This window comes from Lycium barbarum, chromosome 6 (genome assembly GCF_019175385.1).
Source record: "Lycium barbarum isolate Lr01 chromosome 6, ASM1917538v2, whole genome shotgun sequence".
NCBI lineage: Eukaryota > Viridiplantae > Streptophyta > Magnoliopsida > Solanales > Solanaceae > Lycium > Lycium barbarum.
Window position 1 is genome coordinate 130,371,428 of NC_083342.1, and position 25,439 is coordinate 130,396,866.

The following is a 25,439-nucleotide window of genomic DNA, read 5'->3' on the forward strand; positions in this document are numbered from 1 at the left end:
CATTAGCAAGATACATAAGTGCACCTATTGCGCTAAGATATGGTACTTCAGGACCAAGTAGCTCTTCGTTTTCTTCCTGAGGTCGGAACGGATCTTTGCTCACTTCAAGTGAGCGAACAACCATAGGAGTACTTAAAGGATGCGAATTGTCCATGTAAAACTGATTTAAAACTTTCTCAGTATAGGCAGATTGATGGATAAATATCCCTTTTGCGAAATGTTCAATTTGCAGACCAAGACAGAGTTTTGTCTTTCCGAGATCTTTCATCTCAAATTCTTTCTTCAAATATTCAATCGCCTTTTGGAGCTCTTCTGGAGTTCCAATGAGGTTTATGTCATCAACATAAACAGCAAGTATTATGAACCCTGATTTTGTTTTCTTAATAAAAATACATGGACAAATGGCATCATTTATATATCCTTCATTTATCAAGTACTCACTTAGGCGATTATACCACATACGCCCTGATTGTTTTAAACCATATAATGATCTTTGTAATTTGATTGAATACATTTCCCGAGACTTTAAACCAAATGCTTCAGGCATTTTATATCCTTCAGGAATTTTCATATAAATTTCATCAAGTAAGCCACATAGGCCGTGACAGCATCCATCAGTATAAATAATGTGACATCTTCTGTTGTTTGGACTGCTGGCCCAATAAACATTACGTCTACCAAGATGTATCATTTTACTTGGTAATTATTCTACGTCAACATGCTTTAAGAGACGTAGAAATCAAATCCTCACAACCTTATACAATATTGCGCGCTATATTGTATATTGTCGAGAAGATATCATGTTGTATCGGTTCGCAATTCGACATAACTTACTGAGATCTCATCACTTCATTATTTTCAGGTACCTGAACCTCCCATAAGGTTTATGAAGTGTTATGTCGTAGCTCTTCAAGAGCACATTGCCTCCTTATTATGATCATTTGTTCCTCCCTTTTTCAAGGATTATTATATTTGGAACCGATTGGTCTACCATGCTCCATGCACGTTGTAGACTTTGTCCTTCAGGGACATTAAGAGCATATTTTGCAGATGAAATATGAAATAGTTGGGTCAGGAGGCATCCAATGCCAAACCAACTTAGATATAAACCAGCATTATCAAGATGATTGTCTTGATTACATATTCTGAAAATTGTGCTTCCAACTCAATTATTTTGAGCAAGCAACTTTGTAAATGTCAAACTGCCAGTTGACAATAAACATACATGTGACCGTCTCATAGATGCATCTATTTAAGACATCACATTGCAGGTGAAGGGGCCCACACTCACCTTTTATATTTTTCAGAATTTTGGGGATTCAGTCCCAACATTAGCTGGTGTAATCAACTTATCATGAGAACAAGCAACACAAACAAATTCTTGAAGAATCTTCTAGTTCTTCAATATGTTTTTAATACTCAATTAGCACATCAGATTTAAATCAGGACGATCAAAATGGTCTTGTCAACTGATAAAATTATCTGTACCCGTAAACTTCAAGTTTACTATGAAGAGTGCTATTTCTTTTAATAAACTTCTGGTTTACTGTTGCATGAAATTTTATGTCAAAACTTCTGGTTTATTGTGACATGCGATCTCATCATGCTCGGGTAACACTTTTACACACGCGACCCTACCCGTAATAAGTTGGAGATATTCAATCTTCCAATCATCTGTAGTCTCAATATGATGACCATTTTTCTCGCTAGTAAACTTCAGGTTTACTATAATTTATTTTCCGATCGAAATAATTATGATCTGAGATGAATGGTACTATCATATATAAGCTCTTCGAGAGACATTAATTTGTTCACCATAATCATATATTATTTGGACACTGCTAGTGTCATGATACTTGTAAATAAATAATTAGCTCTTCTGGAGCCTTTGATCATTAATTTCTATTACCAAAAATTGTATTAATATTTCCCCTTTTTCTACGCAAGTAAGAAAAGTATTTCTCATCTTTGAATATAGCATGGGTTGTTCCACTATCAATTACACAAATATCTTCATGATTGGTCATTGATCCAAATAATATTTGAGGATTTTCCATATATTCTTCAAAACGAAAGAATAGGCAAAGTAAACACCGAAGTAGATATTTTGATTAGACAAAGTATTACACACACTTTATTACATATATATGGAAACATAACCACAATAGCTAATACAAACGACATGTATGAAATATCTAAGTTAATACAGATCCATCACCGATCAGATGATCTATTTTTCCTTCAGGGAATTCAAAGAAATCTGCCACATCTAGATGCATAGGTTCAACATTATCTTCAGAAATAAAATTTGCTTCGGCATCCTTTTCTGCCCTTTTGAGGGAGGCTTGATATAACTCAACAAGGTGCTTTGGCGTACGACAGGTACGTGACCAGTGCCCTTTTCCTCCACATCGGAAGCAATTATTTTCTGAATTTTTCTTTTGCACAACTTCATGATTTTCATCCTTCCTTTTACACTGCTGGTGGTCAAGGGTATTATATGGTGCAAAACGAGAATCATGATTAAAATCCCTTCCTCGATCACGACCATGACCATGACCACGACTGGGGCCACGACCTCTTCCACGCCTAGAATGGCGAAAATTTGCCTCATTCACTTCAGGGAATGGGGCAGTACCAGTGGGTCGGCTTTCATGATTTTTCATCAGTAATTCATTATGTTGTTCGGCCACTAGAAGATGTGAGATTAAATCAGAATATTTTTTGAACTTCATCTCTCGGTATTGCTGCTGCAGGAGCATACTCGAGGCAGGAAAAGTGGAGAATGTTTTCTCCAGCATATCAAGATCAGTAATATTTTCACCACATAATTTCAATTGAGAAATAATTTTAAACATAGTAGAATTGTATGCCTTAACAGATTTAAAATCTTGGAACCTTAAATGGAGCCAATCAAAACGTGATTGTGGAAGTATGACCATCTTCAGGTGATCATATCTATCTTTCAGATCATTCCACAGCGTAAGAGGATTTTTAACCGTGAGATATTCCATTTTTAAATTCTCATCAAGATGATGGCGGAGGAATATCATTGCCTTAGCACGGTTTTGGTTTGATGCCTCATTTTTATCTTTGATGGTGTCTTCCAGACCCATCGCATTAAGGTGAATCTCGGCATCAAGAATCCAAGACATATAGCTATTGCCAGATATATCTAAGGCTACAAATTCACGTCTAGAAAGATTTGCCATTAGTAATGGAAAACAAAGAAATCAATACCTTCGAGGCTTGTAAAGTATTTGCTCAAGATGACAGAGTCTCGTGCTGATAACGTGTTATAAAATAAAACTATGAAGTAAATACACAGAAGAAATATGTAGAGAGAATATGTAGAGAGATTTCAGATTATATTACTTCTGCTCTTTCAACATTGTATCTGTGCATCCTATTTATAGGAGCAACATACAAATGAGATATTTTGGGATATTTTGGGATATTTGGGATATTTGGGATATTTTGGATATTTTGGGATATTTCCAAATTAATGGATATCCACCAAGTTGGGATATTTACAACACATTTGAGTTTATTTCTTTTCTTTTCCGGGGGGGGGGGGGGGGGGGGGGGAGAGTGCAAGCTGAATTGCAATGCAAGCTAAAGGTTTACGTTGCATCATGCATGATTTTTGTTTTAATGCCAACCCCTAATTAAGTGATTAGGTCCACCATCATTTTGCTTTTAGCGTTTGCATTCATCAACCATTCTATCTCTCCTCCAGCACAACGGCCCAGCGTGCAACTTTCTTCACCTCTTTAACTGTTTTACATAGGCACATAGTGAAGATCGTACTACAATTTCCTCTCTAGTGCATGCGTGCAAATGTTACTAATCTGAGTTTAATTAAAAGGATGAAGTTTCTTACTAGTTTGGACCTAGCTACTTACTAGTTTCGTAAAAACTAAACCTCATTTTATGGAATCAAATATGTAACATTTCATATCATGTGCATTTCGAGTTTACCCCATTCAAATGTTGCAGCACGTCATGTGTTAGCATCATATAATTAAAACATTTTTTGAAAAATAAAAGTCATAATTTTTTAATATGTAGGATGAAATCGAACAAAATGTAATTATCGACTAACCTTGTCACACTTTTCCTATGGTAAGGTAACATTTTTAAATATTCAAAATTGAAGCTATTGAACCGGAGTTTTTAATAGTTTACCGCACTGTACCATGAACATTCTCACTTTAACAGCATCACTCAATCCAAAAATTAACTCGTGAGGTAAGAACCGACCAAAATGATACAAGAAGATCAAATAACCCAACATGAGACCTCAATAGCAGCTAGCATAATATGAAGTAACTTTACCCGGCTAATCTATACCCTTGACTCATTTATCTCATAAATTACTAATTTTATATAGTTACTAGTATGTCTTTAGGTAATTTGTTAGAATAAGAAATCCTTTTAAACTTCAAAAGAGGAGTAAAAACCCTAGCAAGTTTTTTTTACTAACGTAAGACAACACACTGACACAGAACATCATTAGATTGGGACTTTTGTATTTACTAAAGCAGTAAAGGAGATCACAGGAGAACAACCCAAGTAGGCCCCACAACTAGGCAAAACAGATCTGTTTGGTAGTCACAACTCACCGTCCACCTTTCCTTTTCCTAAACTCTACTCTTCTCCCAAACAAAACCCTATATATACAATACACATTTCCCTCATCCTCCTCCTCTTTCATAATATAGCCGCACACTACTCTTCTTTCTCTCTTCTAAATATATATATATATATATAAAAAAAAGATCCAGTGTGCAAATACAATAATGGATCGGAAAGATGCTATTTGGATCTGTTTTCTTTGCATTATCATTGCTGGTGTAGGGGGTCAAGCTCCTGCCACGTCACCAACCTCTAGTCCAGCACCACCAACACCCACTACTCCTTCACCTACCGGTTCTCCACCGCCAGTAACTTCATCTCCGCCACCTGCAACAAGTTCTCCACCGCCAGCTGTCAGTTCTCCCCCACCATCTGTATCATCTCCACAGGCTAGTTCACCACCACCTGTGGCTTCTCCTCCTCCACCAGTGAGCGCTCCACCACCAGCTACTCCTCCACCAGTGAGTGCTCCACCACCGGCTAGCCCACCACCACCGGCTGCGGCACCTGCACCGGTTGCAACTCCACCAGCTGCAGCTCCTGCTCCGGCGAAAAAGGTAGCTACATCTCCGGCACCATCGCCGTTGTTAACATTGAGTCCTCCATCACCACCTATGGGTGCTCCATCACCAAGCGCTCTTTCAGGTTTATCTCCTGCGCCATCTGCCTCTGATCAGGTATTTTTTACGTTCTCATTTCATTTTTTATATGCTTCCTTTTTCTGGTTTACTAGCATTATATTATGGATCTCGTATTTTTATTATTTCTAGTACATTATTATACTGTTCTCATCTGTTGTCTCTTATACTAAAAATAATTCCGTATTTTTTTTATATGGATTTGATCATACTTTTGTTTCTACTAGTACATTATTATACTATACGTTATGTTAATCTGTTCTTAGTTTTAGTTAGTACACTGCGATCTTTCTATTTAGGTCGCTATTTGTCGTAAAATAGTTGATCCAAAATAAAACTAAGAAAGCATTTAATATCTTTTTCAATTTTTACCTTTACTCTTTCGATGAATACATATACTCACTCTCATTTATTACTGAATTTCTAAGAAAGAGATAAGAATAATTTAATCAAATAAGTACTTGTTCTTAATTTATGTTATAGACTTTTTTTTTTAATTTATCAATAATTTAACTTTAAACTTTATATTTTACGCTTTATTCATTAATTTATAACTACATAAATATATTTGGCTTGATATAGATCAAAAAATTTAAAATTCTACCTTTATTCTGAAACTCGTGACATAACGGAGGGAGTATTATTTATATTTAATCCTGCTGAAGAATTTAATTAAAAAGGACAAGTTTGGAGTACTATTTAACTTGTGTTAGTCGCATAATAGTCAAACTTAGTTGAGGAATACTAACATGAGCTAGTTTCTCGTGAAGTGTGTCTGTGACCATTGTGAAGGCCGAATATTGGGTCTTAGCGTAGCTAGTGGGGATCATGTGTGGTCGGAGTCATGTGAGCTTTGTCGATTCTTTTAGTATCTGATTAGTCATCACAGTTTTTCATAATTTATGGTTATTCACTGGGGACATGTCACGTGCTTTTTCTGCTTGGCCATAATGACTCTGCCTCAACCTGAATATATCTTCAGTATAATATAAAGTAGGTTACTTACAAAGAGGTTAAAATATATTGAAAATTTTAAAATACTTTTACGCAGTTGATGTAATAGGAGTATTGATTAATTAAATCTAAATGGAGAATAATAGTTTTCTAAATGACTATTACTAAATCTTTAGTAGAAGAAATGACTGTTAATAATTTTCCATGCACTGCATCTTTTTATTTGAATACAAAACCTGAAGTAGCCTGTATAGTATGTGTAGAACAAATAATTGAAGAGGCAGAAGGAATAATGGTGGGTAGGAAAGTATGTCCAGATAGAATAATATAAAGCCACATTGAACCCCAAAGGGCCCAAATAATAATCCCCTGCTTTGAATGTATTTGGTTTATTATACATGTGCTTACATTTCATGTCACTAAAAACTCAACTAACAGCAAATTGATTATCAGATCAGATCTGACAGTGCTATTTTTTTTTCTTTTTTTTATATATTTTGAATTTATTCGTATTCTTATGCATGTGCCAACTTTTTATGTCCCACGAAAACTCAAAACTCACTGATGGTCTTTGTCTTGGCTTAATTTATTTTAATTTTTCATGAATTAATTTTTTTTTGTTACTGTTTAATTTAAATTATTACTAGTGTACATTTCTTGATATTTTGATGCGTGTCTATTCTGCAGAGTGGGAGTGGAGTTGAGAGCATGAGATTTTCGAAGATGATTATGGGAAGCTTGGTCTTTGGATGGGGTCTCCTCTACTTGCTGATTTAGAAATCTCTCTGTGATTTTGTGACCTTTGCTTTTGCCACTATTATTATATGAAATGCCATCACTTTAGTTTTATTAGGAGGATGATGATGGCTTATTTTTCTCACCACTTGTACTCGGTTTATACATTCATGACTTGGATTCTTTTCGGAGGTTTCTTGTTGACGGGAGCTGATTTTTGTATTTTGGGACTATTGTTTTTATATTAAGTTAGTACTATTAGCTAGCAAATCCATTCTTGCTTCTTCTTATATCTGTTTTCACCTTCATGTCTTGTGGAAAAATATATATATCAACCTTGATTAATTAGTCGTCCATAGCTAGGTCACAATATGGATAATATCGTTAACAAAATAGGTAGCGCACATGCATCTTTGACACCCTTAAACAACAAAACAACTGCTTAATTCTCAATTTCAATCTGGCAAACTGGAATCAACTGTATGAATGTTTGTTTTTCATGTTACTCCATTTAAGCTTGTCTCGCAGGCACGTAGCTTTACCTAGACGGAGTTGAAATCGTCCAAAATGAAGGAAAGATTTTTAGAAGCAAAAGAAAAGTGTGTTGCAGTAAAAGGTATGTGTGAAGACGAGACAAGATTTTCAGGAGAAAGAGTTTGCAGAAATGCAAGATGACAATTGCTACAGAAAGCTTAATACGTTTGGCAACTTTGATTACTTGCTTTGAATGAAGGGCACAGACTTAAGTTCCTGTGCTTTTGTGATATTTACATTAGTATATTCCCGGCTCTGCAAAAGGTAAAATTACTTTCACTGAAAAGTGAAAACTCTGAAGCCATTTTTGATCTTCCACCAGAGGATTTTATTGTTCAAGCAATTAAACCTTTCTACTTGGCTGCAGATAAACTTTGGGTCGTTGCTTTGGGTCATTGTTTGCAAACATGTTATAGTAATTGGATAATATAACATTTTTTTTGTGCGGAATGTCCTTCAAAGGCACTGGTCTTTAATTTTTAGCCCTCAAATGGGTGGTTTTTAATTTTTATCCTTCACTAAAAATTCCTTGGTTCCGGAGTCAAATCCGTGCTTAGTCAAAAAATTTTAAAAAAAATCGCAAAGTAGAGTTTGGATTCGCGAGGTAGAGTTTTGCCTCAAACTCTACCTGATCAGGCAGAATTTGAGGCAAACTCTGTCTGATCAGGTAGAGTTTTGTCTTGCCTTATACCTAAAGGCAAAATTCTACCTTAAGATAGAGGTTTGCATTAAGATAATTTTTTTTTAATTCAGTTAAAATTTTGCAAAACTCTCTCTTAAGGCCTAACTTTTGCCTGACACAGGCCTAATTTTGCTATGAAACTCTGTCTTGCGAAATTCCTTTCTTTTTTCCTTTTTTTTTTTTTTTTTTTTTTATTGAGCCAAGTTTTGTTCCCAGGACCTTGGGGTATTAGGCGAAGAGGAAAAATTAAAGACCACCAATTTGAGGGACAAAAATTAAAGACCGTGCCTTTGAAGGACAATCGCTCAAATGACCCACTATATAATGTGAGTGTTATATACGAGGATTAAATAATGATAATTTATTTAGTGGCACTTTTGTAGGTCAAATTTAGACTTATTACTTATTAGACTAAAATTGAGTATAATTTAAAATATGGTCTAACCTATATAAGCTTGAATAAATTTTTGTTTTCAATTTTGACATCAATTATCTTAAAAGACTTTGAAAGAAAAGTTTTGGAGAAGGACAAATTGTGCTATTTTGTTGTTTTATCTCGGAATTAAATTCTCGAGATTGTTATCACATATAGAGTGTGCAGTAAAAATAATACCATAATTATGATATAAACTGAGATTAAAAATTACATCAAACATATAATTTCGTGTTTTATTTCTAAATTATATTCTTATCCAAGAAAGGTAAGATATTGAATAACTTACGTAGTTACGTTAGGAAATATGAGAAATGGACACCTCTTTAGACCCTCTTAGTGAGAAGTCATTTGGTTTGCTCACAGAAATAGGAAGTGTTGAGGAGATAATTCCTTAGAAAGGTTAGTACTTACTCTTTCTATTTAGGCCAAATCCATCGACAGACACATGTGATCGTTCCGGTTTTTATTTGAACATCTCAATTAAACTTTGTGTTAGAACCCGTATTTTTGTACAGTGGAATAATTCGGATTTATTTATGATAAGCTAAGGACAAAATTATTTTGGAATACAAAGTCGGGACTCTTAACCTTCGATTTTATTTTGAGATATAAGTTGTGCATAAATTTATTGGTATGGAACAATTAGGAAAATTCGGGACCAAAAGTGAGAAAAATTGGAAGATAAAAATCATCCACAATTTCCATGGTTGGCCCACACAAATGGTGTTCAATTTTAATTGGGACAACACATTAGTGTGGGCCAAGGGGCAAGTGTACAATACCTAAGTATTAAAAGATGACCACATTTTCTTTCCACTTCATTTACTTCATTCCCCACATTTGAAAAAAAGGGCAAAGCTGAAAAACCCCCTTGAGGCTCTCGGCCAACAAGGGAGAAAATCAACTCCCATTTCTTGTTCTTCCAAAATCTTTCCGTTGATGTAAACCCACTATATTGAGGTTCCTAAGTAACGTGGAAGTGTCGTTGGAGCGATCAACCAATTATTTTTCATCCATTGGAAACCCTAGCGTTTTGTGGAATTGAAGAGGATAGGTAAGAGTTGATCTTGCTATTGTGTTATAAAGGTTGTTTGTATCTTGTAGTATGTTATAATGGAGGAAAAATCATGAAATATGAAATGTTGGAGGTGAGTTGTGTATGTGGAGCTTGAGCCGTGTAAATGGGTGTTGTTGTGTTGTGATTGAAATTATGAATTAATGCCTAGTTAGTTGATTATGATCATTGTAAGGCGAAGAACAATTGAGAATCATCCATATATGTATATGTGTAGTGTTAGCCGAAAATGGGTCACCTTATGTGCCAAGAATTGAATTAGTATCGCTTATTGTTTAGCCGTCGTCGCCATGAATTCTATGTTGGAAATGAAAGTTTATTGACTCAAATTGATGTTGTAAATATTGCGGACTGATTTGGAAGTTGTTGTACATTTAATGTAAATTGTGTATTGATGAAAATAGCATTGGTAGAATGTAAATTGTAGATACGAACCATGATTTGGAAATGAAGAAAAAGTTAGGGGGGCTGTCTCGGTTAGGGGCTGTTTCGGGTAGCTTGGGAAAATTTATGGATTGTTGGAAAAATTGTATAAATTGCTTAGAATGTCTTGAAATGTTTTTTGGTATGGGTTCGGGTTAGTATGTGAGCGTATAAGCGTCGATTTTGGCTTGAAGGTAAGTCGTCGAATTGAATTTATGAAAGTTGATGAATGATGGAAAAGAGAGCTATTATTGTTGTATTACCTTTCGGATTGATTATTAATGTTGTTAGGTTGGTTGTTGTTGTTGTTGTTGATTGATACGGCTGAGTTAAATTCTCGGGGTAGCCTATTTACAGGGGAAATGCTGCCCAAATTTCTGTAGAATTAAGGGCGAAATTGGAATTTAATGCCCAAAGAGTCTTTAGCTAATGTTTGACATTTTATGGCTTGTTTATAGATCGTGGGCAGCTCGAATCATAGGTTGGATTTAGCTTGAGTTTGGATCGTATTGGAGAGCGTTTGAGGTATGTAAAGTAGTCTTCCTTCTTCGGCATGCCTTAGTTAAAATAGGCTATGATATAAGCCTCGAGGAAACTCTATTCTCACAATCCGAGCATGTTTATGAATCGCATTTGTTCTTTGGCATCCTTGCCTTGTCATGGCAAAACATTGATCCTTATTTTCTTGGAATCCATAATTTGTAAAGATTACATGAAAGCTGATTTTTGTTTTAAAGTTCATTCTTTAGCGATTCCAAAACTTCAAACGCCCATAATTTCCTCAGAAAAGCTCGGATTGCTTTGAAATTTTCATAGGAGTTTGTATGATATAAAATGAGTATGTTTTTCATAGGCGGGCTCAGTTCGGGTCTATACTCGTCCGTGGGTCCCGCGACGCCCTTTTTGAAATTCGACAACTTTGAAACAAAAAGTGATAATTATTATTCCGATTTCGAATATGACTATTTTACTTATCCTTCAGATTTATAATAATGATTTTATGCATATGATTCCTCACTACTCCGCTCGTGCCTACTGTGATATCGTTCACCGGTTCCCGGACCGGTTCTGTTGTCGTGCGCTTTGTGATACATTCCGGTGTTATGCTGTGATTATGGTTCACCGTGCTCCTCGCTCGAGGGCCGGGTTCCACTTATGTTTGGCGTTATGCTGTGTTTGGCGTTATGCTGTGTTGTGATGTGTGACGGGGATTCGGAGATTTGAAACTTTCTGGTGTGATGCTGTGTTGTGGCGCCATCGATAGGCGGGCGACCACATTTTCCTGTGCCCTATGCATAATTTATACTTTGGAAATAAATATTTTGATATTTTTTTTTTATATGTATTATTTTCTATATATCTGATTCGATTATTGTTCAGATTTATTTCTGTACCTTCTGCTTTGCATACTCAGTACATATTTCGTACTGACCCCCTTCTCCGGGGGTTGCGTTTCATGCCCGCAGGTACGGACGCACAGCCTGGTGATCCACCTGTTTAGGACACCCTTTCTGCTATTCGGAGTGCTCCTCTCTTTCCGGAGCTTATACTTTTGGTATATATATATTTATTAGTGCATTTGTATATATTCGTTCATGGGTACGGCGGGGCCCTGTCCCGTCATATGATTCTGTCGGTCTGTTTAGAGGTCTGTGGACATGTTTGTGGGTTAGGGTCTTTCTGTATGGATAGGTGTATATGTTGTTTGGGCGATCCCATACGCCGAGGCGGCCGGTCCGCATATGTTTATATATTGCTTGGTTAGCCCTGTGTGGCTTTTGTTGGTATTTTCTGCGTGCAGGGTATATTGGGTAGTCCGTAAAACAAAGGAAACTCTGCCGAAATTTTTCTGGAAATTACCTAAATTTGAAATAAAGCCTTGTCGGCTTCCGCCATATACTAGAATGAGTTGATAGAATTTGAGATAATATTTGATAGATGGGTTCGGGTGCCCAGATTGGGCACTAGTCACGGCCTACGGGGTTGGGTCGTGACAGAAGTGGTATCAGAGCGGTTTGTCCTCGGAATGTCTACAGACCGTGTCTAGTAGAGTCTTGTTTATCGGTGTGTTGTGCACCACATCTATAAACAGGAAGCTACAGGACATTTAGGATGTTTCCTTTCTTTGAATCTTAGATCGTGCGATAGAGCTGTGCTATTAGGATGATTCTGTTCTGATCTGTTGTTGTTTTTCTTTCAGTGATGCCTCCGAAAAAGGCGACGGCCGCCCAGAAGAAAAAGGGCGTAGTAGGAGAGACTCGGACCCTTGCTCAGATGATGCGTGATATTACGTCCCGGCCAGCCGACTCTGCTACGTCTTCATCGTCAGAGGAGTCTGGAGCAGCTTCACCATTAGCTCCAGGGGCTCCAGCTCCCGCGCCTCCAGCTCCTCAGCCAGGGGCGGAGGACAGGACACTGAGAGAGGCTGTGCAGTTATTGACCACTCTGGTAGCGGGACAGGCTCGCAGACGCGGGCGGAGAGATGATGATGATGACGATAGGCGTGATAGCCTGAGGGTTCGAGAGTTTCTATTATGTGGCCCTCCATAGTTTTACGGGTCTAAGCCCGACGAGGACCCCCATGACTTTATTCGGGGGATGCGGCGCTCACTAGATTTGGTCAGGGCTTCAGAGACTGAGTCTGTTGAGTTGGCTTCGCATAGACTACGGGATGTTACTGCTCACTGGTATGAGTCCTGGGAGCTATCCAGGGGTGAAGGTGCTACCCCAGCTACTTGGGACGAGTTCGTGACTGCTTTCACTCACCACTTTTTGCCCCCAGAGTTACGGCGGGCGCGGGTTGATCGATTTTTGCTTCTGCAGCAGAGGGGTCGGAGCGTCCGTGAGTATAATATGGAGTTTGATTCTTTGGCCCGGTATGCACCTGCCATAGTAGCAGATATGGCCGATCGGATGCACAGATACGTGATGGGGTTAGACCGCTATTTGATTGATGGCTGTATGGCGGTGGCATTGCAGGCAGACATGGATATTGCCCGACTACAGGCTTATGCCCTGGGTATGGAGGACCGACATAGAGCTGATTATTCTAGCAGAGATCGGGACAGGAGGCCGCCAAAGAGGGCCAGATTCGCAGGTTATTCTGGAGATTCTCGAGGCGGATAGCCTCAGCAGCAGCAGTCAGGCAGACATCCTCCTCCGTCAGGCCGGGGTACACAGCCAACCGGTACGAGATTTGACAGTGCAGGACAGTCTGGGGCCGATCAGAGCTCCAGAGCATCAGGGTCACAGATAGCTAGAGGTCCCAGCCAGTCCAGACCACCCAGGCCCCGTTGTTCCCATTGCGGGAAATCGCACCCGCGAGAGTGTTATCGACTTACTGGAACCTGTTTTTCATGCGGTGGTCAGGGCCATCTTATGCGAGATTGTCCGTTGGCGAGCGGTTCTGGTAGTGTGGCTCAGCCGACGAGGTCAGCCGCTGGTTCCGTGATTATCTGTGGCCGCTGCACTAAGGCGGATTTGGTGGAGTTAGATATGATCGAGTTTGACGTGATTATGGGTATGGATTGGCTAGATTCTTGCTATGCTAATGTTGATTGTCAAAAGAAGATAGTCCGATTCCAATTCCCAGGGGAGCCAGTTATAGAGTGGGCAGGTAATACAGTATCGCCGAGGGGTAAGTTTATTTCATACTTCAAGGCTGAGAAAATGATCAGAAAGGGGTATATTTATCATCTGGTCCGTGTTCATGATTTAGAGGCAGAGGCACCGACTCTTCTGTCAGTCCCAGTGGTTAATGAATTTGTAGATGGATTCCCAGATGAGCTTCCGGGTCTTCCTCCCGAACGGGAGATAGAGTTTGCTATTGATTTGTTGTCAGACACTCAGCCTATCTCTATTCCTGCGTACGGAATGGTACCTGCAGAATTGAAAGAATTGAAAGAGCAGCTGAGTGATTTATTGGAGAAGGGTTTCATTCGGCCTAGTGCGTCACCCTGGGGAGCTCCGGTATTATTTGTGAGGAAGAAAGACGGCTCGCTGCGGATGTGCATTGATTATCGGCAGTTGAATAAGGTAACCATCAAGAATAAATATCCCCTCCCCAGGATTGATGATTTGTTTGATCAGCTGCAGGGTGCCAGGTACTTCTCGAAGATAGACCTGCGATCGGGTTACCATCAGGTACGGGTACGAGAGGGTGATATTCCCAAGACAGCATTCAGGACCCGATATGGGCACTATGAGTTCAGAGTTATGTCTTTTGGGCTGACAAATGCCCCAGCAATATTTATGGACCTGATGAATCGGGTATTCAGACCGTTCTTGGATATGTTTGTGATCGTATTTATCGATGATATTCTGGTTTATTCTCGGTCAGAGGCAGAGCATGCGGACCATTTGAGGACGGTACTTGGCACACTTCGGCACCAGGAATTATATGCTAAATTTTCTAAGTGTGAATTCTGGTTATCTTCAGTGGCATTTCTGGGACATATTATTGGGGCTGATGGCGTCCGGGTGGATACCCAGAAGATCGAGGCCGTAAAGAATTGGCCTAGACCTACGACGCCGACAGAGGTGCGTAGCTTTCTGGGATTGGCTGGTTATTATCGGAGATTCGTGGAGAAATTTGCTTCCATTTTAGCGCCTTTGACAAGGCTGACTCAGAAGGGAGCTAAGTTTCAGTGGTCAGATGCTTGCGAGCGTAGCTTCCAGTTGCTGAAAGAGAAGTTGACTACGGCTCCAGTCCTGACTCTTCCGGAGGGTCCAGATGGGTATGTGATTTATTGTGATGCCTCTGGTATTGGTTTGGGATGTGTGTTGATGCAGCACGGCAGGGTGATAGCTTATGCTTCCCGGCAGCTCAGAAAACATGAAAAGAATTATCCTACTCACGATTTGGAGCTGGCCGCGGTCATTCATGCTTTGAAGATGTGGAGACATTATTTATATGGGGTTCACGTTGACATTTATACAGATCATAAGAGCCTTCAGTACATCTTTAGGCAAAAGGAGCTGAACTTGCGGCAGCGGAGGTGGTTAGAGTTGCTGAAAGATTATGATGTTGACATTCTCTACCATCCTGGGAAAGCTAATGTTGTGGCGGATGCACTCAGCCGCAAGTCTATAGGCAGCCTAGCAGACGTGCCATCAGAGAGTAAAGAAATGGTTCGCGATATTCATCAGTTGGCTAGTCTTGGAGTTCGCTTGGCTGATTCTGGAGATGTAGGGGTTTCTGTTCGAGGTATTGCTGAGTCCTCTATTAGAGAAGATATTAAGCGGCATCAGTATGAAGATCCTATTCTGGCACAGTACAGAGACGCAGCGCTGGCACAGGAGAAGACTCCGTTTGAGATTTCACCTGATGGAGTGTTATTTCACAGAGGAAGATTATGTGTACCTGACGTTGCAGGGTTGCGGCGACAGGTTATGGGCGAGGCACATTACGCCCGATATTCTGTTCACCCAGGGTCGACGAAGATGTACCATGATATCAGATGCCTATATTGGTGGGACGGTATGAAAAGAGATATAGCAGAGTTCGTTGCTCAGTGTCCAAATTGCCAGCAGGTTAAGATTGAGCACCAGAAGCCCGGTGGGCTATTGCAGGAGATGGAGATACCGACGTGGAAGTGGGAGATCATTAATATGGACTTTATTACAGGTCTACCTCGCACTCCACGGAGGTATGATTCTATTTGGGTTATTGTTGATCGGCTGACGAAATCAGCCCATTTTCTTCCGGTTCGGACCACCTATTCAGCTGAGGATTATGTCAGGCTTTATGTCAGGGAGATTGTACGACTTCATGGAGTTCCTGTGTCTGTTATTTCCGATAGAGGTGCCCAGTTTACAGCTAAGTTCTGGAGATCGTTTCAGGAGGGATTGGGGACCCAGGTAAGCCCGAGTACAACCTTCCATCCCTAGTCCGACGGACAGGCTGAGCACACTATTCAGACATTGGAAGATATGTTGCGTGCCTGTGTTATTGATTTCAGGGGTAGCTGGGACGACCATTTACCGTTTGTTGAGTTTGCGTATAATAACAGCTACCACTCCAGTATTCAGATGGCACCATATGAGGCTTTGTATGGCAGGAAGTGTAGATCACCGATCGGTTGGTTTGATGTTGGGGAGTGTTACATCTCGTATTTTCGTGCGTTGGAAAGCGTGCGAGTTAAATGACATTAGTAACGGAAGCGAGGTTATCCCTCAACCTTATAGGCGGTATTGATGGGACAAATGTGTTATAAATATTAGAAGTTAAACAAAGCTACGAAAATAAGTTTCGTCGAGGTTCGAAATTTATTTAAATGAAATACAATCCAAGCTATAATATCCTGTATTTTTGGACTAGGAAATCGAATCGTCCAGCATGAGCAAATTGTACCGACTGTAAGTTTTGGTCATAGTCAAACATGAAAATAAAAGAATTCGGTGTATACGAGAAATGGAGTCCCGAGATGATTTAAGAAGGAAAAGTGTGACGACGATGACTGAAAATAATATTTTATGTGTACCAAAATGAACTATAGACTAGTGTTATATCACATAATTATGATAATGAGTATATAAAGTGTATTAAAAATAATTATTATAAAGGTGAATTGAATAAATATTACGGGTGCACAATTATCGTGGGAAACAAAGTGAGGCAATTTAGAAACAAAGTGGACAAGTGTAAAGATTGATGAGTTCATGTGGGCCATGAAAAAAAAAACCAAATATAAAGCAATGCATGGTTGTACTATATATTATTTGGTGGGTGGACGGGACAATTACAATTAGTAAGCAAGAATGGGGCTGGACCCCACGACATCATGAAAAAAAAAAGGTGGCATTAAAATATGCAGATGGGAGTGATGAGTCATGCACATTAAAGTGCATAATGACACGTACAAAAGAAAGGATGCTGAATCCCTTTCTCTTTTTAAGCATTCAAACTTAAATCTTTCCCATTTTGCCATAATAACAAACGTACCACACCATTATTTTCTCTCTAGCTAATTATTTTGTTGTTTCAATATGCAAGGAAGCAACAACGTGACTTCCATTTATATGGAAACAACGCAGTTTTGAATTGATAGAGCACCAACGTGACTTGGTATTTTACGGAAGAAAAATGTAATTTTTTTTTCTCAAGAACAATATTTGGATTTTGCTCACTGCTTCGATCTCGTTATTCCGTCTTATCGTGTTGTTGAATCCGGGCTTTTTTCGTAGTGAAGTAAGGTGGAAGAAGATTATTTCTTGGAATATAAGGTAAGAATTCTCCTCTACTAGATATATTTAAATTCATCCAGGCCATAGTTAAATTGAGAGACGGGAACTACAAAATTAATTGCGAAAAATCGGATAAATTGTTATTATTACCATGTGGACTGTTTGGTGGTTGTCATAAATTGTTTGGTGTGCTGGAATATCGTGAGATGGGTTGTAGTTGTTGTTGTTGTTGTGTTTATTGTTATATTATGGATATACGAAAATAAAGAAGTGTATACAAGCATTGGTATACGAATGTATATTGGGCTGTTTTGGAAGCGATTTAAGAATGAATTTAATTCTAATTTGATATGAAATTGTTGGTATTGTTGTTGCTAGTATTTTTATTGATGTTTGGCTAAGTTGGAATTTCGAGGATTGTTAAGTTTACAGGGGAAAAAATGCTGCCCGAATTTTGTTAAGTTTCATTCGTACTTGGATTGGTTAGTAAGTGATGTGGATAATCTAACTGTGGCCTATGTTATCTTGATTTTAGACCTACGAGCTCGAGAAGTAGACGTTGGACATTAGATAGAGTTCAAGGTATGTGAGGCTAGTCCTTTCTTTCTGTGGCATGAATTTTATAGCTTGACTCTCTTTTATCCATGAGTTTCCTTAAGTTTCGGAAAATATGAGTCTATGTCCATAATTAGCCACACAAGGTAATGAGTAAAGTATAGAAATCCCAATACTCATGTTGTGATGATCCTATGATGTTAATGATGTTATTTATTGTTTACACTCACCTTATATGCTAATTCCTTCAAGGTGAGGCAGGATGTCAATGAATGTTCCATAATGACGTCGGAAGCCACCGACCTTACGTCACTCCGATATAGTTATGGCTTTTGCTTGGGCTCTTATGCATGCTTTATATATATATGTATGTATTTTCTCACACCGCGCCGCGCTATAGTCGGCCGGGCAGGCACGTAGATGTGCACACCACTATAGTGGGCAGCTTATACCCCGGACGCGGGAGGCTTGGACGCAGGCTATGATTATCACACCGCTCCTACATGGATGGGCAGCTTATACATATCACACCGTACCTGTATGGACGGGCAGCTTATATATGTATACATACATGACATGATAATCATTATGAGTAAGTCAGCATGCATTATTTCATTTATATTTGACAGCCAGTATAGATTGCTCTTTCTTGATGCTTCCTTATTTCATTGATGCCTTCCTATTTCATTGATATATTGTTATTGTTTATGCCTCTCATACTCAGTACAATATTCGTACTGACGTCCGTTTTCTTCGGACGCTGTGTTCATGCCCACAGGTAGACAAGGAGGTGAGCTTGATCCAGATTCTTAGTAGCTGTCAGCTGATTGAGAGCACTCCATTGTTCGGAGGTGCTTATGATTCTTCTTTTGGTATATATGCATATTTTGGGCACAACGGAGGCTTGTTCCGTCTATATGTTTAGTATGTCAGTAGAGGCTCGTAGATACGCAGTGTGGGTCAGATGGTCTCACAAGATGTTATTATTATGTATATATTATTTTGGTGGCCGAGAGGCAAAAGTGGTATAAGTATTTATGTTTCTATATAAAATATAATTTTCCTACAATTCGTGTATAAAATTGGTAAAAGAGCATTAAATGAGTAAGATGAGTATTAGAGCGAGTGGTGCTCGGTGGCTAGCCCCGGGTACCCGTCACGGTCCCTAGCTGGGTCGTGACAGGGAGACTGAGTTGATTGGCCCAGATGTGGTCCAGCAGGCCGTGGATAAGGTGAAACTTATTCGAGAAAGATTGTTGGCAGCCCAGAGCCGACAAAAATCTTATGCCGATAAGCGACGTCGACCATTAGAGTTTCAGATTGGCGATTGGGTGTTCCTGAAAGTGTCACCGAGGAAAGGTGTTATGCGATTTGGCAAGAAAGGAAAGCTCAGTCCGAGATATATTGGGCCCTATCTGATTATTCGCAAAATAGGCAAGGTGGCCTACGAATTGGATTTGCCAGCTGACTTGGGAGCGGTACACCCGGTATTTCATGTTTCTATGCTTCGTAACTGTATTGGTGACCCTTCCAGAGTCTTTCCTGTAGATGACATTCAGGTCACAGAGGAGCTATCTTATGAGGAGCAGCCTATAGCCATATTGGATCGCCAGGTAAAAAGGTTGCAGAACAAAGATATGGCTTCTGTTAAAGTGCTGTGGCGGAACAATAACCGAGAGGAAATGACCTGGGAAGCTGAGGAGCATATGAAGAAGAAGTATCCTCATTTATTTTCAGAGCCTACAGGTAATCCAATTCTCTATTTGACTATGTTGTTTGATAAATGAATCGTTGATCAATGATTGTATTGTTGTGATAGTTAGTAATGAAACTCCCCCAAATTGTTGTATGACCGGTAAGGTTAATCTGACATTCGAGGACGAATGTTCTAAAGGGGAGAAGGATGTTAGAACCCGTATTTTTGTACAGTGGAATAATTCGGATTTATTTATGATAAGCTAAGGACAAAATTATTTTGGAATACAAAGTCGGGATTCTTAACCTTCGATTTTATTTTGAGATATAAGTTGTGCATGAATTTATTGGTATGGAACAATTAGAAAAATTCGGGACCAAAAGTGAGAAAAATTGGAAGATAAAAATCATCCACAATTTCCATGGTTGGCCCACACAAATGGTGTTCAATTTTAATTGGGACAACACATTAGTGTGGGCCAAGGGGCAAGTGTACAATTCACCTAAGTATTAAAAGATGACCACATTTTCTTTCCACTTCATTTACTTCATTCCCCACACTAGAAAAAAAGGGCAAAGCTGAAAAACCCCCTTGAGGTTTTCGGCCAACAAGGGAGAAAATCAACTCCCATTTCTTGTTCTTCCAAAATCTTTCCGTTGATGTAAACCCACTATATTGAGGTTCCTAAGTAACGTGGAAGTGTCGTTGGAGCGATCAACCCATTATTTTTCATCCATTGGAAACCCTAGCATTTTGTGGAATTGAAGAGGATAGGTAAGCGTTGATCTTGCTTTTGTGTTATAAAGGTTGTTTGTATCTTGTAGTATGTTATAATGGAGGAAAAATCATGAAATATGAAATGTTGGAGGTGAGTTGTGTATGTGAGCTTGAGCCGTGTAAATGGGTGTTGTTGTGTTGTGATTGAAATTATGAATTAATGCCTAGTTAGTTGATTATGATCATTGTAAGGCGAAGAACAATTGAGAATCATCCATATATGTATATGTGTAGTGTTAGCCGAAAATGGGTCACCTTATGTGCCAAGAATTGAATTAGTATCGCTTATTGTTTAGCCGTCGTTGCCATAAATTCTATGTTGGAAATGAAAGTTTATTGACTCAAATTGATGTTGTAAATATTGCGGACTGATTTGGAAGTAGTTGTACATTTAATGTAAATTGTGTATTGATGAAAATAGCATTGTTAGAATGTAAATTGTAGATACGAACCATGATTTGGAAATGAAGAAAAAGTTAGGGGGGCTGTCTCGGTTAGGGGCTGTTTCGGGTAGCTTGGGAAAATTTATGGATTGTTGGAAAAATTGTATAAATTGCTTAGAATGTCTTGAAATGTTTTTTGGTATGGGTTCGGGTTAGTATGTGAGCGTATAAGCGTCGATTTTGGCTTGAAGGTAAGTCGTCGAATTGAATTTATGAAAGTTGATGAATGATGGAAAAGAGAGCTATTATTGCTGTATTACCTTTCGGATTGATTATTAATGTTGTTAGGTTGGTTGTTGTTGTTGTTGTTGATTGATACGGCCGAGTTAAATTCTCGGGGTAGCCTATTTACAGGGGAAATGCTGCCCAAATTTCTGTAGAATTAAGGGCGAAATTGGAATTTAATGCCCAAAGAGTCTTTAGCAAATGTTTGGCATTTTATGGCTTGTTTATAGATCGTGGGCAGCCCGAATCATAGGTTGGATTTAGCTTGAGTTTGGATCGTATTGGAGAGCGTTTGAGGTATGTAAAGTATTCTTCCTTCTTCGGCATGCCTTAGTTAAAATAGGCTATGATATAAGCCTCGAGGAAACTCTATTCTCACTATCCGAGCATGTTTATGAATCGCATTTGTTCTTTGGCATCCTTGCCTTGTCATGGCAAAACATTGATCCTTATGTTCTTGGAATCCATAATTTGTAAAGATTACATGAAAGCTGATATTTTTTTTTATATGTATTATTTTCTATATATCTGATTCGATTATTGTTCAGATTTATTTCTGTACCTTCTGCTTTGCATACTCAGTACAGATTTCGTACTGACCCCTTTCTCCGGGGGCTGCGTTTCATGCCCGCAGGTACGGACGCACAGCCTGGTGATCCACCTGTTTAGGACACCCTTTCTGCTATTCGGAGTGCTCCTCTCTTTCCGGAGCTTATACTTTTGGTATATATTTATTAGTGCATTTGTATATATTCGTTCATGGGTACGGCGGGGCCCTGTCCCGTCATATGATTCTGTCGGTCTGTTTAGAGGTCTGTGGACATGTTTGTGGGTTAGGGTCTTTCTGTATGGATAGGTGTATATGTTGTTTGGGCGATCCCATACGCCGAGGCGGCCGATTCGCATATATTTATATATTGCTTGGTTAGCCCTGTGTGGCTTTTGTTGGTATTTTTTGCGTGCAGGGTATATTGGGTAGTCCGTAAAACAAAGGAAACTCTGCCGAAATTTTTCTGCAAATTACCTAAATTTGAAATAAAGCCTTGTCGGCTTCCGCCATATACTAGAATGAGTTGATAGAATTTGAGATAATATTTGATAGATGGGTTCGGGTGCCCAGATTGGGCACTAATCACGGCCTACGGGGTTGGGTCGTGACACTTTGTTTCGTTTAGACATCTGAGGTAGGGTCCGACTGTGCCATTTAGACATATTTCGCTAACTTGAAAAATTGCGTGATTTTCACACCAAACTGGCGCGTGAATAGCTCAAAAAATAGTTTTTTTTTTAATTCTTTTTATTTCCTCCTCCTTCTTCTTCTTCTTCTTCTTCTTCTTCTTCTTCTTCTTCTTCTTTATTTCTTCTTTATTTCTTCTCCATATAACAAACAATCCACCATTAAAAAACCTTCCCCCATTGCTATGTTGTTCACCGAAAAAAATCAAGACCGCTACCACCCTTTCTCTCTCTAAGTGTTTACAGGACAAGAAAGATGATTTTTCTTTGGATAAATCTATTTGATAAACAAAAGAAAAATAAAATTTCCAAAAAGATTTAAAAAAAAAAAAACTTTGTCATTAATGGAGTCTTTAGAAAACTTGAAGGTTTAAAATGGGTTAATTGCTTTGATGAAGATTTTGAGAAATTAATGTTGGACTGTCTTTGGGTCTTCGTGGGGAATCTTTAGCTGAAGTTATAACAAATTTGGATTAAAATCGTGGTTGTAATGAGAACAACATGAAAATGGTGAAGAACACAAAGAACAACTATTCATTTCAGCATTTTCAATGTGTCCTTTTTTTCTTTTTCTTTTTGTTAATAACGTGTCTTTTTCTGATAGTTTAAATCAAGTTTTATTTTTCTTTTTGAGAGTATTACTTTTAATTTGTTATTAAATATTTTGAAATAGTTTTTTTTTAATTAAAAAGGACATGTGTCCTCATTGTCAGCAGCGAGAGTACTACACACATTTTGTAAATTTGGTTGATTCAGCGAAAAAATGTCTAAATGGCACAGTCGGACCCTACCTCAGGTGTCTAAATGAAACAAGGTTTAGTTGAGGTGTTCAAGTGAAAGAACCGGACGACCCCATGTGTCTATTGATGGGTTTGACCTTCTATTTATTCAATCAATAACGTTGATGCCCCCTAAACACATTTTTTTTTTATCCCCATGCCCCCTTACTTTCATGCCCCAAATGGTATCGTTCTATCTCTTATATATCATGATGATATCACATGAGACATCTTTCATTTCTTAAAAAGCACTCATCAGCCTTCTATAAAACTCATATGGCATATATAATATATCGACACGATATCAAAGATGATAATGTTCATTTATTCAAAAAGTATACTTTTCTCAAAATAAAAATAAAATAAAAAAGGAACTTTATGATACTATCATCTTATACACATATACTTGTGATAGTATCATAAAGTACTGCTTCAGTTCTTCAATGAGACACTTCTTAGTCCTTCATGATACTATCGTGGCATATACCATATACTGAACTGGTATCATGGAGGATTGCTTCAGCCTTTAATGAGACACTCTCTCAGCCCTGCATGATACCATCGTGGTATATACCATATACTGAGATGGTATCATGGAGGATTGCTCAGTCCTTTAATGAGACATTTTCTCGGTCCTCCATGATACCATCAACAACAACAAAATACTTAGTGTAATCACACAAATGGGGTCCTCTATGATACCATCGTTTTGGTTTTCCTTAAATATTCCTAAATACCAGACTTACGAGTTCAACAAGCTCGCTTCATGTTTAACTTTGCTGGGTAACTTTGCTTAATTCAGCCCATTTTGGAGTCCACTAAGTATTGGACCATTCAAAATGCGTTGATTGGCGGGCAATTTGCACGATTGTCCCTATTCGGGGATGGTCTTTAATTTTTGTCCCCTCAAATTGCTGGTCTTTAATTTTTGCCTTTCTCCTAAAATAACTCGAGGTTCTGGGTTCGAACCCTAGCTTAGTTAGAAGAAAAAAAAAATCGCAAGGTAGAATTTCATAGCAAAATTAGGCCTAACTTTTGTAGAATTTCAGTAGAGTAAAAATTAAAAAGAAATCTGCCTCGTAAAATTTCACAAGGCAAACCTTTGCCTCAAGAAAATTCTGCCTTATAAGGCATAATGCAGAATTGTTGGGAAGCCATGCCTTGCAAATTTTTTTTTTCTTATTGAGTGGGGGTTCGAACCCATAATGTGGGGGTATTTTCGGCTACCTTTTTAAGCGAATGACAAAAATTAAAGACTAGCAATTTGAGGGTTAAAAATTAAAGAGCAATGCCTTTGAAGGACAATCCGTTAAAAAAAAATGTTGATTGGTTGTTAACCCTTCATAAAAGCCCAACTACTCTCCATTTCTATGTAAAGCCCAACTACTCTCCATTTCTATGTAAAGCCCAATTACTATTTCTCGGAAGACACAGGTGTGATTGTCAAGCTCATGGGCCTATATTGTAGCAGTTGACATCATTCTCTTTGTATGAATATAGGTACTTCTTTTGGTTAAAAATAGTAGTAATCGTTTATAGCAAATTGAATTTGTAATTAAATATTTGTATGTAGAGAATACGGAAGTTGTTTATTACTTTTTTTTTTCCCTTCAAATCTATCCTTATTAATTCAATTTGTGGAGTGTTAATTAAAATATTTAAGGAAACACAAATAATACTTTAGTCAAATTGTCTAACAATTAAAGCTATCAAATATCTTTTATTAGAAAAGCACAAAAATGCTACAAGGACTGATAATTCCGACAGTGGGTAATAACAGTTTCAAAAAAGGAAAAAAAAAGAAAAAAAAGGGAAGTGTACAATTAAAATGGGAATAAATGATTTTGAGTTGTCGAAGTAATATCTTAGGGTTGAGAAGGTTACAGAAGTGCATAGTTAGGAAAGGAAACTAGTACTGCTCCCTCCGTTCCAAAAGAAGTCCCATTTTTTTTTAGCAAAAATGACGCGCATTAAAAAAATCAATAAATATAATTTAGAGTTTACTAGACTACATACTCCCTTCGTTCACTTTTTTACTTATCTACTTTTAACTATGCACACCCCTTAAGAAATAATAAATGAAGTGCATAATTTACCAATGTACCCATATTAATTGTGCATATTTTTATTGGATTTGAAAAATAATTTAAAGTGAAGTATTTAATACTATGGGTAAAACTCGAATAAAAAAATTGTCTTGTCTTGATATGCTAAAAATGACAAGTAAAAGTGAAAATCTATTTTTGGAATACTGGATAAGTAAAAGTGAACGGAGAGAGTATTTATTAAGTAAATGTTTTTTGAGAATTAAAGCAATATTTAAAGAGGAGTACTACTTCTTTAATGCTAGGTCATATTTGTAAACACTTGCTAATTTTTGTCGCGATTTTTTAAGATGACACTTATTTTGAGACAAATTCTTTTTGCT

At 38.2% G+C, this 25,439-nt stretch overlaps 1 protein-coding gene and 1 long non-coding RNA gene across 2 annotated transcripts; both read left to right on the forward strand.

Moving 5' to 3' along the window:
- Window positions 1-4,701: 4,701 nt before the first annotated feature.
- Window positions 4,702-7,255, forward strand: LOC132598965 (classical arabinogalactan protein 9). Its single transcript, XM_060312136.1, has 2 exons — window positions 4,702-5,315; window positions 6,918-7,255. The coding sequence occupies exons 1-2, from the start codon at window positions 4,803-4,805 to the stop codon at window positions 7,005-7,007; spliced, it is 603 nt and encodes a 200-aa protein (XP_060168119.1). The 5' UTR covers window positions 4,702-4,802; the 3' UTR covers window positions 7,008-7,255.
- Window positions 7,256-16,854: 9,599 nt separating this feature from the next.
- LOC132600220 (uncharacterized) lies at window positions 16,855-19,934 on the forward strand. Its single transcript, XR_009567156.1, has 3 exons — window positions 16,855-17,339; window positions 17,836-18,447; window positions 18,634-19,934. It is a non-coding gene; the product is annotated as an uncharacterized LOC132600220 (long non-coding RNA).
- Window positions 19,935-25,439: the final 5,505 nt, after the last annotated feature.